At 38.5% G+C, this 13695-nt stretch overlaps 1 protein-coding gene across 4 annotated transcripts in view; it reads right to left on the bottom strand.

Moving 5' to 3' along the window:
• The window catches only part of CDK6 (cyclin dependent kinase 6), a 233494-nt gene that overhangs the window by 169493 nt on the left and 50306 nt on the right, over positions 1 to 13695 (bottom strand). For all 4 annotated transcript variants that reach the window (XM_060108779.1, XM_060108782.1, XM_060108780.1 and 1 more), the window contains exon 3: positions 928 to 1063. In XM_060108779.1, coding sequence (XP_059964762.1) covers positions 928 to 1063 — 136 coding nt within the window. The remainder of the gene's footprint in view (positions 1 to 927; positions 1064 to 13695) is intronic.

The following is a 13695-nucleotide window of genomic DNA, read 5'->3' as shown; positions in this document are numbered from 1 at the left end:
CTCTGGTGGCGCACTGGTTGAGAGTCCGCCTGCCGATGCAGGGGACACGGGTTTGTGCCCCGGTCCGGGAGTATCCCACATGCCGTGGAGCGGCTGGGCCCGTGAGCCATGGCCTATGAGCTTGTGCGTCCGGAGCCTGTGCTCCGCAACGGGAGAGGCCACAACAGTGAGAGGCCCGCATACCGCAACAAACAAACAAACAAACAAACAAACAAACCAATAGATCTTTGTGAAAACCTGCCCATGATACGCACAGATCTACAAGATCGACTGGGAAGTTCAATTAAGCAAAACAAAGTAAGACCAACAGAGCTTTATAAGTAGCTCTTCCCATTAGACCTAAAAGAAGAAAGGACCTCTAGTCAATACAATGCATCTAGCTTGCTGACCTCCAAGGAGTCTTAAGTCATCTTTGAATCCCAAGAGTTTGGGATGGTACCTGACACTTAGGCTTCCTATAAATGTTTTATGAATGAGAAGAAAATGGAGAAAGAAGGGCCTAACAATCAATATTTCAGATTTACATAGCATAGGTATGTCCTAGGACCAGTATACAATTACAGTATTCAATATACTCATGAATGATGTTTTAAATTATAACCCTCAGAGTCCACAAACGATCAGAAAAAGGCTGAGCTATACTTACTACACTATACTGTCTAAGCTTAGGGCCAGATAACGTACAAATAGATATTTTCCAATAATTTTAACATGTATTAGAACTAAAGGGTTTTTTCCACTGAGCCCTAAAATTAGTGAACTAGAATATACCCCATTCTATAAACATCCCACTTAGTCATACTAGATATATTTAACTATATATTGAGTTCCAAAGGCTCTAATTTTGGCAATTTTCATAAGGAAAGAGTGCCATTGTTTATATAACAGTGTGACTGTTTGACCAGGCAGAGAGATGATTCTTAGTACCTTTATGGTTTCAGTGGGCACTCCAGGCTCTGGAACTTTATCCAAATAAGTGGTCAAGTCTTGATCAACATGTTCAAACACTAATGTTAGTTTGGTTTCTCTGTCTGTTCGTGACACTGTGCACACATCAAACAACCTAAAAGGAAAAAAAAAAAAAGAGGTATTAAGTAGGTGGTAATAAGCGAAGAAGTAACCTGTAAGTCTTACACATATCCCTCAATTTGATCACGTAATTAGGGGGAAAAAAGGACAGGTTTGATCATTCCTTGTGATAATACGTAAGGATACCTAATAGGATCTGATACTTTAATATCGATATGAAAGCTCAGGGGCAGAGCGCTTGGTTAAGTGGTGACAAAATCCACAGTGGCAAAGAGAAAGCAACATGACTGCAACATGAGAATGCCTGCTTGGAGGGCTCCTTAGTTAAGATCTTAGGTAGAATTTGCTGATAGAGATAGTTTCAAAAACTGCAGCCTCTAGGAAAAATATGGTTCTTAGCTCACAGGTCAAGAATTATTAAAGAGACAGATTGAGCATTTTTTGGAGATGCTGGACTCTGCAATTTAGATTTTCCTGGAATTTAAGGTCTTATAATTATGCCTATGAAAATAACTATAATGGAATATGGAGAAATTTGGTTTATTTCTAAGAAAGTCTTCTCATCCTGGTGAATCAAATCGTTTCCCAGGAATGGGCATGAATTCTTAGTTTTAAAATTCCAAATATCATGCTAATAAAAACTGTGAAATTTTAACTTTTGGGAGGGGGGCAGAAATTGCATTGGTAAACTATATTGCCCTAAGATGATAAAGGCAGATTGACAAACTTTATAATTATGTTTGGATGGGAGAATTCAATTCCTTCCATAAAATCCTACAACTAATTCAAAATTTAAGTTTTAAGAACAAAGCCTTCAGTAGTCAAAAGAATTTTCAAGCCAAAGAACAGAATTTCCTTTAGCTTCAACAGACGAAGGATACATACTATCTGGCACATGAGATGCTCACCAAACATTTAAAGAGTTAAATACACCACCCATAAACAAGCTATAAATAAATTCCTTGACAAGAATGTAACATAAATACTAAGAAAAGGCTAATAAAAGTGCTATTCATATTACTTTCTTTCATTTTTTAAAATAAAACAACACCTTCTTCAAAGAAACTAACTATAAATGTGCATATAACCCAGTTACTGAAATGCAGGGTTGACTCTCAGTTATCCACTTTGCACATTACCTCTTAAATTTTTAATGCCTAGCTGGTTCACCATGCCAGTCTACTGCATCTCTGGGCTAAATAGGCTCCGAAACCTTTGGTACGTCAGTGTCAATCTAAAGTAAACTTTAAAAGAAACTAAAGAACACCATAATTAAGTTAAATCAGATGGGGTGAACACCACTACCACCAACCACACATACTTTATAGCCAGGTCCAAACTCCTTTTTAATTTTGGGCAGTCTGGGGTGAGTTCTACAACTCCATTAAAATCAATTAAGATCAACAGAATTTCTTCCTTACGTTTGTCTACTTCCAAATATTCTGACTTCTAAGTTTTAATTATCTACTTATAAACTTAACTTTTTCTAAATTTCTTAAGTCTTTGAGTATCACTAACGTGACTTATTCTGAAAAATTATTCTGACAAAGTAAAAACTCCTAACAAATTTATTAAAAATAATGCCATAAATCATATGCATGCCGTACTGTGAAAAATATGATTGCTATCATGCGTGGATCTGAAACCTGGGAAGTTTATGAAAACAACTCTTTCAATTTGGTAATTCGAGGTAACTACCATTTATTCATAGGCTCCTTTGAACCATCTTCTTTCCATTAAACCCGCATACTTTGACAGCTTTACTCTTTTCTTCCTTTTTTTTAAAACATCTTTATTGGAGTATAATTGCTTTACAGTGTTGTGTTAGTTTCTGCTGTATAACAAAGTGAATCAGCTATATGCATACGTATATCCCCATATCCCCTTCCTCTTGCATCTCCCTCCCACCCTCCTTAACCCACCCCTCTAGGTGGTCACAAAGCACCGAGCTGATCTCCCTGTGCTATGCGGCTGCTTCCCACTAGCTATCTATTTTACATTTGGTAGTGTATATATGTCCATGCCACCTCTCCCTTCGTCCCAGCTTACCCTTCCCCCTCCCCATGTCCTCAAGTCCATTCTCTACGTCTGTGTCTTTATTTCTGTTCTGCCCCTAGGTTCATCAGAACCTTTTTTTTTTTTTTAGATCCCATGTATATGTGTTAGCATATGGTATTTGTTTTTCTGTTTCTGACTTACTTCACTCTGTATGACAGACTCTAGGTCCATCTACCTCACTACAAATAACTCAATTTCGTTTCTTTTTATGGCTGGGCTCAACATCACTAATCATTAGAGAAATGCAAATCAAAACTACAATGAGGTATCACCTCACACCGGTCAGAATGGCCATCATCAAAAAAATCTACAAACAATAAATGCTGGAGAGGGTATGGAGAAAAGGGAACCCTCTTGCACTGTTGGTGGGAATGTAAATTGATACAGCCACTATGGAGAACAGTATGGAGGTTCCTCAAAAAACTAAAAACAGAACTACCATATGACCCAGCAATCCCACTACTGGGCATATACCCTGAGAAAACCATAATTCAACAAGAGTCATGTACCACAATGTTCATTGCAGCACTATTTACAATAGCCAGGACATGGAAGCAACCTAAGTGTCCATTGACAGATGAATGGATAAAGAAGATGTGGCAGATATATACAATGGAATATTTTTTCTTCCTTTTGAAGAAGAAAAAGGAGTTCCACAATTACCAAGCTTCTTTATATCTGTTGCTTCTTTTTTTGTGATAAAATGAAACAGTAATGAACCAAAAATGGCCTGTAGTAAAATCAAATACAAACATGGGAACGGCATCATTACAGCTGTGCTTCTTAAACATTACTTTCAAAATGTTTTCTATTATAAGTAATACATTTCCTTAATAAAAAAATATATTGCTTATCACTGCCTCCAGTCAGTAAAGAACTAGTAACTCCAGTTCTTACTACACTTATGGTTTGTAATACATAAGACGTTTTAGTAATTTCCAAAAGAAAAAAGTTTTTGACAGAGACATAGCTGGAGAATGAAGTGATCATAAAACACTGCTAAACCGAAGGGTCACTTGCTCCCAAACCGTTGTTAGTTACCTAACAGCCCTGGCAGCATGCTATGTTGCTTCATCTCACTGAAACCATTTTCAAACACTCTGTATGACACAATGCAAGAATAACATCTAACCCACCCAAGTTATTTTTCTCAAAGTTATATCACTCTTATATCACTCTCTTCTATTTATTAAGATTCACTGTTGCTGCCTGCAGCACCTGGACTCCACACCTGAGATATGCAAAGGTGAGCTCCCTGGAGCCCCTGTTAATTGTCCCAAATGATAAGCCATGGAGAAAAGGCACTAATTTTAATTGGCAATTTTTTTAAGTGGATTTTTAAAGACACACATTTAAAGAGACACAGAGTAGAATATTCTTGTATAAATTTTAGTGTATATAATTATATATTCTTCTAGGCTACAAAAAGAATGGTGTTTAGTAGAAGTGGCTCATGCTGGTTCAAGGAGATAATGCTTTTTATTTTTTGAAGGTGCCATTATTAATTTTATTTGGGAAATGGAGCCTATTACTGTCTCCTTAGAAATTCAAAAGTGACATCGAGGGAAGTAAAAGTCCTAGAAGAACCTGTAGGTTTTGGGCTCCAGTGCTGGCCATCAACATCCAACAGACCCAGTACCGTACAGAAGACATTTTGGGAAATATTACTCTATACTAAAACATGAAATTTAGTCTGACTTAATTGCTTAGTAAACATTATCATAGTAAAATTAAATTACATTAGTCATAATGGGTAGAAAATGCATTTTGAATCAATAGCTATAAATACTAATCTTAGGAATTTTAGAACATAATATTTTTGATGCTTTCTTGTCTACAATGACTCTATCTGGAATCATCCCAAAGCAAATAATAATCACTTCAGTGGGCAATAAAGAGAAGATAGATGCTGTAATAAAACCAATAAGTCTCACATAAAGCAACCGAACTAAACAAGAACTGAATGAAACCCCTGGTGTTTGGCAGAAGGTTAACAATCTGTAATATATTTATATAAATCAATGAGGAATGTGGTCAAGCTACCTATAACCTCTATAACTTGCAAAACAAAAGAGCCAGACAGGTCTGAACATTTGAAACTAAAACCTGGGAAATAACTTCAACTGTCTGATTCCTTGTGTCAACCAACATCTTAAAGCTTTCTAAAACCATTTTATTTTTTTGCTATTCAGTAAACTGACAAAAATACCATTTCAGTGACTGCATAACTACAGTTCCATAAGAGAAATATAATCACATTGTGTTGAGGATGAACAAAAGTATCTCAGATGACTTTTAGAGGAAATGAAAACTACCATTCAAAATTTATCCATTAGAGCTTAGCTTAACGCGATCCAAGTGAAGGTTCAAAAAGTAGAAGTGAAAAGTGGTTCTCAGCATTCACTGAGTCTACGAATCCAGTTTAGCTGCGCAAAACAAAATCCAAAAAAGGCAGATAGGTCATTATCATTTTACAATTAAGTCAGCCAAGCCCCTAACTATCCCATAAAATAAGTCCTCTCCCTGTCTCTATTGTCCTGACCCCCCAGCTGCAGGGCAGAGAGCAAGCACTGCGGTCCAGCACAGCACTCAGCTTTCCAGCTGTCCTAGTGATGTAATTATCTCATAACAAAATATCTCCATGAATTAACTCTGCATCCTACCCACTGTAATTCGGAATGACTGCTTCCTGTTCATGTTCTCCATTTAACTTGCTATTCTGGATCTATTGCATAGGCAAGTTGTCTTCATCTAATGGATGGCATTACATCCAATAAGGTTTGGGATTTCCAAAGATTACAATTTACAGAGGTCTCCCAAACAACATGCTCTGTAAACACAAGCCCTGCCTTTCTATTGTGGTTATAATAAAAGGGAAATCTGCATTACTTGCTGTGATTAAACTCTGACCTGTCACAGGAAGTTCTAGAAGGATTTTTTTCCTGTCGCTTTTTTTCATACTCTTGAATGTTTGGACATCAAATAGTTCAAGATCTGTGAGATGTCTGGCACAGCTGCTGAAGGGTGCTAAACAAAATTTTATTTGAACTACAGGCAGTCTTCAGAATTGACAAGAATTTTTTAAAAATCTCTAATCTCTTCCTCTATAGTCCACGAAGCACATTCTTTGGCTACAGTTTGCATGCACCAAATTTATGTTCACACCTCCCAATAACCCTACACTACTGGATACTGGCCAGGGTATTCTCCTTTTGCTCATTAAATAAGGAGTGTGTGTGCACTTATTCTCAACCAGCACTGAATGGTATAATTCCAGAAGTATTTGCCACTAACAATAATGAACCTGCTGCTAGAAGGAAATCGCCATTTCAGCAGTACCTGTAAACATTTATCAGTATGGGCACTGTACTGTGCAGGCACTGTACTTGGTTTTAGAGATTAAAACAGATCTAAGATGGGTACCGTTTTTAAGAGCTTCACATCCAGTTGGGGGGAGATACAACTGACATGTAAAACTACAAGCAGTGATACATGGCTATGTATTAATTCCAAATTAATTCTACAAACACTATGTGAAACTTTATATATCAACATCAAAGTAAATTCATTCTACATCCTATTACAGTAGACACTTCTGATGTCGACCTTTCCAAGATCCATTCTCTCTTCTGGAAACCATATCCTCATTTCTTGTTGAGGAACCACTCCTACCCCATACACTCAGGCAATATATTCGTGGGGTACATGCGCAGGATGGCACGTAACCTACCCTGGACAGAGTGACAATGACTGATTTAGGGATGGATAGGACCATGAGAATTGGTCCCAGGAATTTTACTAGATCTTCTGGGAAAGTAGAGCTCTCTTTATTCTGGGATTACCAAACTGGCAACAGATTAGCCGCAGCTGCTGGTGGCCATCTCTGCCACCACTGTAGAGCCGACCATGGAATGCAGCCAACACTGAAGAGAGCCAGAGCAGAGAGATGATAGGCAAGAGATTCCGGATGACATCATTTAAGCGCCTGGACCCACTTGTGCCCAACCTACCCCTGGATTTATTACTTACGTGAGCCAGTAATGTTGCTTTTGTGCTTACCCAGTTTGAGTTGGGTTTTATTACTTACAACAAAAAATAGTCCTAAGATATCTATAAACATTTTGAAATAATTAAAAGACTTTAAACATCAATATCTGACCTCAAATACATCTTATATATTAGACAAACTGAATTAAGCTCAAGCACATAGCTTAATTAGTAGGAGTTTCCTCCAGGTGACTATACCAGTTCCCTGACTTGCTGGGAGACTATTCGCCTTAAGAGGTTTCTCCATAAGCATGCCGGCTGGAAAAGAGTAATTGACAGCAGCAGAGCCGAACAATTAATCTCTCCTAAGGAGCCATGCGGCCTCTTCCCAGGATTCCTCCTTGTGGTTCCTTGTCTGACCACAGAGGCATTTTATGGAGAAAAAGTAGAGAAAGAAAGCGAGAGAGACAAGCTCATTGCAAATGGGAATATGGAACCTATAGCATCGGAAAGGCCTGGGTAAGGAGAAGTGAGGAGGCAAGGAGAATCATTTAAAAATCATACAAGGGCCTCCCTGGTGGCGCAGTGGTTGAGAGTCCGCCTGCCGATGCAGGGGATACGGGTTCGTGCCCTGGTCTGGGAAGATCCCACATGCCATGGAGCGGCTGGGCCCGTGAGCCACGGCCGCTGAGCCTGCGCGTCCGGAGCCTGTGCTCCGCAACGGGAGAGGCCACAACAGTGAGAGGCCCGAGTACCGAAAAAAAAAAAATCATACAAAGGTACTGAGTCTAGTTAAAGGTTGAGTGCAATGCTCAGAGATCTGTTCTCCCAAAACCCCTCGTTAAGCAACCCCCCTTCCACTAGCTGTTGTTGAAAAGTGGAAATGCACAGGGATGCCCCGTAAGTAGTAACCTCAAAGCAGGGAAACCCCTTTGTGATCATACTGTTGTTACACTGAAGGCTACCACAATCTGACAAGGGAATGCAAAGCCAACATCTTTTATTTACTAACTCATTTTATTCCTTATAGCCTTAAAAAGAGTGTTCATAAGAAAGTTTCATAGTTCATCTTCTTCCAGTTCATCTTTAGAGTTTCTACTAATCTCATTTCAGCTTCTATCTACATGTACCTGGCAATATGGATCTATGAGTTAATATTTTTGCATCCATTAACCAAAAAGTGTTTTACAAATAAAATGGGAATCCCCCATATTGGGCAAGTTTACAAGATGTGACTTGCACTACAGTAAATATTTAAAATAGAGCAAACAGTAAAAACTTGTGTATATGGAAACACACTGCTATCATAGGGTAGTGTAAAACTGGTGCACTATAAGCTGGGCCCCAAATAAGCTATTTGGGCTGTCTAAATAGGTATATAGGATACTGTATACTGCTCTGTTCATATTCAAGATGAATTCCTGAAATGGACATTAAATAACAGAATTCAAACTTCTTTCATAGTCCTATAGCAAGCACTGGAGGCACTCATATTTCAAGCACAATCCTTCAAACTGCTAATGCTTTTTTTTTTTTTTTTTTTTTTTTTTTGCGGTATGCGGGCCTCTCACTGTTGTGGCCTCTCCCATTGCGGAGCACAGGCTCCGGACGCGTAGGCTCAGCGGCCATGGCTCACGGGCCCAGCCGCTCCGCATCATGTGGGATCTTCCCGTACCGGGGCACGAACCTGTGTCCCCTGCATCGGCAGGCGGACTCTCAACCGCTGCACCACCAGGGAAGCCCTGCTAATGCATTTTATCTGAATCAAAGGCAGAGAGAAGAATGAGGTAGTAACATCATTTTGTTATGCTAAGTATATACTATTATGGGAAAAAAGGAAACATTACTTCAGAGCTAAAACACACGAGGAAGTCACAGAAACCTACTTGTTCTCTTATAGGGAAGAGAATGGTATCAGGGGCAAAATATTCTGAGTCACCACGTGGATCACCATCTCTGCAAAGTCAAGAGAAAGAAAACAGAGGCAGGTAGACAAAGACTTGACACTTCTGCTGAGTCCAGTTCCGATACCAAATAGTTTTCTAAGTTCAGAAACAACATAAAGTCAACTCTATGAAAAGAAGAAATCTGCTGAGAAAATTCAGGACCATCATGTCTTGATTGGAATAAACACCATTCACCAACCCCAGCTACAGTGCAGGAATGAGACATTACTCTTGCACCCGGTGAAGGCTCCACCTAGACATGATTACCTTAGTTTTAGCCTTTTCCTTACACAACAGTTAGCTTCACAAACACAGATACATGGGTCAAAATAAGGGCCTGATAAGAGTGAATGGATTAAACGATTCATAAACCTGTGACATTTGGTGTGAGGGTGGGGTTCAGGGGCCCCAAGTCATAAACGCTACTGGCAGATCAGAGATTACAGATTAGCAAACTAAAGACAGCCTTAAACTGGAAGTACCACTCCATACTTTTTTACTCTTTTCTTTTAACTCCCTAGAGCATCTAGTACAGTGTCTAACACACTGTAGATGTTCAATGTCTACTGAATGAATTAAACTTTTCAAAATTATAACTCAGGGAAAAGTTGGGAGCAAAGTAAAAGAGAGGATCTTCAGAGGTGTCATTAGGAAAGCATGGCATGCTGAGGAAGCCAAATCTGGTAACTGCTGTTACATGAGGACTCACACACTAATATATCACATTTACTCACTAACATTTGTTAGTTTGCTCCCCACTAGCTCCTTCTATGTATTTTGACCTTTTTAGTGCTCAAAACAACGCTATGAAATGGTACTCGTTCTTACAGATGAAGAAACAGACGTATGTATACAAATGTTCATTGCAGCATCATTCATAATAGCCAAAAATAGAAACAACCCAAACGTCTTATCGATTGATAGATGGATAAACATAACATGGTATTATCCATATAGCGGAATATTATTTAGTAATAAAAGGAATGAAGTACACATACATGCTATGACATGAATAAACCTTGAAAAGTTTATGGTAAGTGAAAGAAACCAATCACAAAAGGCCACATAGTTCATAATTCCTTTTACATGAAACCTCCAGAATAGGCAGATCCATAGAGACAGAAAGTAGATTAGTGGTTGCCTAGGGCCAGGGGTGGTGGGAGAGGAAGGAGGGGAAGGAATGAAGAATGACTGCTAATGGGTACTGGGTTTCTTTTTAGGGTAATAAAATGTAAGATCATGGTGATAGCTGCACAACTCATAAATATACTAAAAACCACTGAACTGTATACTTACATGGGTGAATTTGATAGTATGTAAAGTATATTTCAATAAAGCTGTTTCAAAACAAAAAGAGGAAAGAAACAGTCATAGAGAGGTTTAGTACTTTGCCTAAGGCCCAGGCACTGTAAGTGGTGAAGATGGGATCTGAAATCAGGCTGTCTGGTTCCCAAGTCTGATTTCCTTACCATTGTGCAATCCTACCTCTGTATGTAGCACAGCCTTTGGGGCAAGAGACCTCTCTGTGGCAAATGAGACACACTACTGACAGGTATTGTGGTAATGCCAACTCCTAAATGTCTTTGTTTAACTTGGCTATACCAGTATATATGTGTTCCATCCTGGGCTGAAAAAAATGTTCAGAAAATTCACAGGAAAAATAAAATAAAGCTGAAGACTGTTGATCTCCTAGACCCTTTTCTCTTATGTCCTTCCCTTGACTAGCTAGAAAATGACACACCCAACAGAGCTTGACAAAGATATTTCAATCTCAGAAATATATGAGTTAAATGATATTTTTGAAAGCAAAGTGAGCAGCTCTGGCCTGAGTCAGAATGAGTGCACGAACATTCTGGCCAACTTTCAACATTCAGTTCTGTCTCCATTTCTGACCTGTAAAAGCCCTGTTCTCCAGCTTTGGGCCTCTCTTGAGGAAAAATGACGAATCAGCCAAAACTAGGCAGCCGTCTGTGATGAAGACTGTCTGCTGGGTCTTAGAAAAAATCCAACCAAATTTTACCTACACTGTAAGCCAAAAATCTTTCATAATCACATCCTTACTAGGTGAATAAAGCTATCCCAGAACTAATTCACTCAGTTACTTATGATTAGGTTATTATCTAATAAAACAACCACTGAAGTTAGTTCCTTTTAAGGAAACATAAACGACCATAAACATAGGAAAAAATGTTAAACTATCGTAATAACTTAAAGAAACATAAATGAAACCATCCGTGATATACTATTTAAGCCCCTCAAACTGGGTAACAAAAATGTTTAAATGATAAAATGGCACAACATTTGCGAGCGTTTGTGAAAATGGGCCCACATGACTGTAGGAGTAGAAACTGGTAAAAAGCTTTTTTGAAGAGTCATCTGGAAAAACAAACAAACAAACAAACATACACACACACACACACACACACACACACATAGATATCATGTGGCCCTTAAAATGATGATACAGATTCATATTTATTGAACATGGAAAGGCATTCATGATATATTATTAAAAGAAAATTCAGGCTTCAAAAGAATATGTACGGTATGATTCCACATATGTAAACAAAATGGTAGAAAGATAAATCAAGATGCTAACAGTGGCTAGCTCTAGGTGATGAAATTATGGCATTGTGTTTTCTGCTATTTGCCTGTCTGAACTTTCTACAATGAGAACTTATCAATTTTTAACAAGAAAAAAAATCACCATTTCAAAAACAAGAATTATAAAAGCTTTTTTCTCCTTCAAGTTTTTTTTCTTCCATCACTCATATACTTTTCTTCAGTCTGCTCCACTAAGTTAACAAGACAATCCTGACCATCAATTCTGAAAAGGAAGTTTTAAAAACTAAATATGTTAAATCAAATTCTTAATTTTGTTCTAGGGGAAAAAAGCAATATGCATGCATTACTGCCTCACTGAAGGTATGTGTTTTTCAATCCTCCCCAGTATGGACTAACTCTACAAAAAGAATGTAGGAAAAATAAAATTACTTTTCTGATATCTGGCTAAAAGGTCAAAAGTAGCAGAGTTACCATGAAATAAATGAGAAACAATAGCTCAAAAATTCTTCAAATTACTCTATTGTTCATCATACAAGCCAAGAAAGAAAGAAAGAAAAAAATTTCTCCATGGCAAAATTATGGACTTTTATAAATATGGGGAGCTTTAGAGATTATCTGGTTCTATGCAGTTGTTTTACAGATGAGGAAACACAGGCCAAGAGAGTGCAGAATGTCAAAACTAACAGAAGGAATAAGACACCTGGGTCTCAGACTTCCCTGGTGGCACAGTGGTTAAGAATCCACCTGCCAATGCAGGGGACACGGGATCGAGCCCTGGTCCGGGAAGATCCCACATGCCGTGGAGCGACTAAGCCCGTGCGCCACAACTACTGAGCCTGCGCTCTAGAGCCCGTGAGCCACAACTACTGAAGCCCGCGAGCCACAACTACTGAAGCCCGCGAGCCACAACTACTGAAGCCTGTGCACCTAGAGCCCGTGCTCCACAACAAGAGAAGCCACCTCAGTGAGAAGACTGCGCACCGCAACGAAGAGTAGCCCCCACTCACTGCAACTAGAGAAAGCCCGTGTGCAGTAACGAAGACCCAACACAGCCAAAATAAAATAAATTAAAAAAAAAAAGACACCTGGATCTCATGACAGAATTCAGTGTCCTTATTAATACAGTAAGGTATAAGCAACCAAAATAACTAAAATATGATTTTAAAAAAGGCATTAAAAATGAACATCTAACATCTTACATTTTAAATTAGATCTATTCCAGCAAAATTTCCAGGAATGATTTTTTAAGAACTGAGAAAAATTCTATAAATATATTTTAAGAACACCATCAGGGGGCTTCCCTGGCAGTGCAGTGGTTAAGAACCCACCTGCCAATGCAGGGGATCCGGGTTTGAGCCCTGGTCCGGGAAGATCCCACATGCCTGGAGCAACTAAGCCCGTGCGCCACAACTACTGAGTCTGAGCTCTAGAGCTTGCGCGCCACAACTACTGAGCACGTTGCCTAGAGCCCGTGCTCCACAACAAGAGAAGCCACCACAATGAGAAGCCTCTCGCCGCAACTAGAGAAAGCCCGCGTGTAGCAACGAAGACCCAACACAGCCAAAAGTAATAAATAAATAAAATAAATAAATAAATTTATTTTTAAAAAATTTTAAAAAAAGAACACCATCAGGAAACTATATTAAAAGATTAGAAAACAGAACACAGTTGGAAAAGTTGAAAGAACTGGTATCTCTATCAACTGCTAAACTTAGGGATCTGAAATTTGGCTTCGTTCAGATGCAAAAATGTGTAAATATTAAGTTATGATTTAATATGTCTACACTTTAATTTTATTTTAGAGTTTGATCTTTGTTTTAGGAATATTTCAGATAATAAGGTAAATATTTCATAGTGTTAAGAGCAATTGAAAACTAAAGTAGGTAAGAATTTGGAAATGTAGCTGTAACCGTATCTCTTCCACCGCAGAAGTTTTCTTTTGCAACGAACCAGAGGAACAACTCATCCTGGGAATCTATTAGGCCACTGGGTGTTCCACATAAGTAATTATTTTGAACACCTGATTCTTACTCAAGTCCCCAACATATTTTTTAAAGTTAAAAAATTTAATGGAATTCTTTAAGGCAAGCATTGAACATTTTCTTGACTT

The sequence above is a fragment of the Mesoplodon densirostris genome, chromosome 9 (assembly GCF_025265405.1).
Source record: "Mesoplodon densirostris isolate mMesDen1 chromosome 9, mMesDen1 primary haplotype, whole genome shotgun sequence".
In the NCBI taxonomy this organism is placed as follows: Eukaryota; Metazoa; Chordata; class Mammalia; order Artiodactyla; family Ziphiidae; genus Mesoplodon; species Mesoplodon densirostris.
This window is presented reverse-complemented; position numbering and strand designations above follow the sequence as displayed.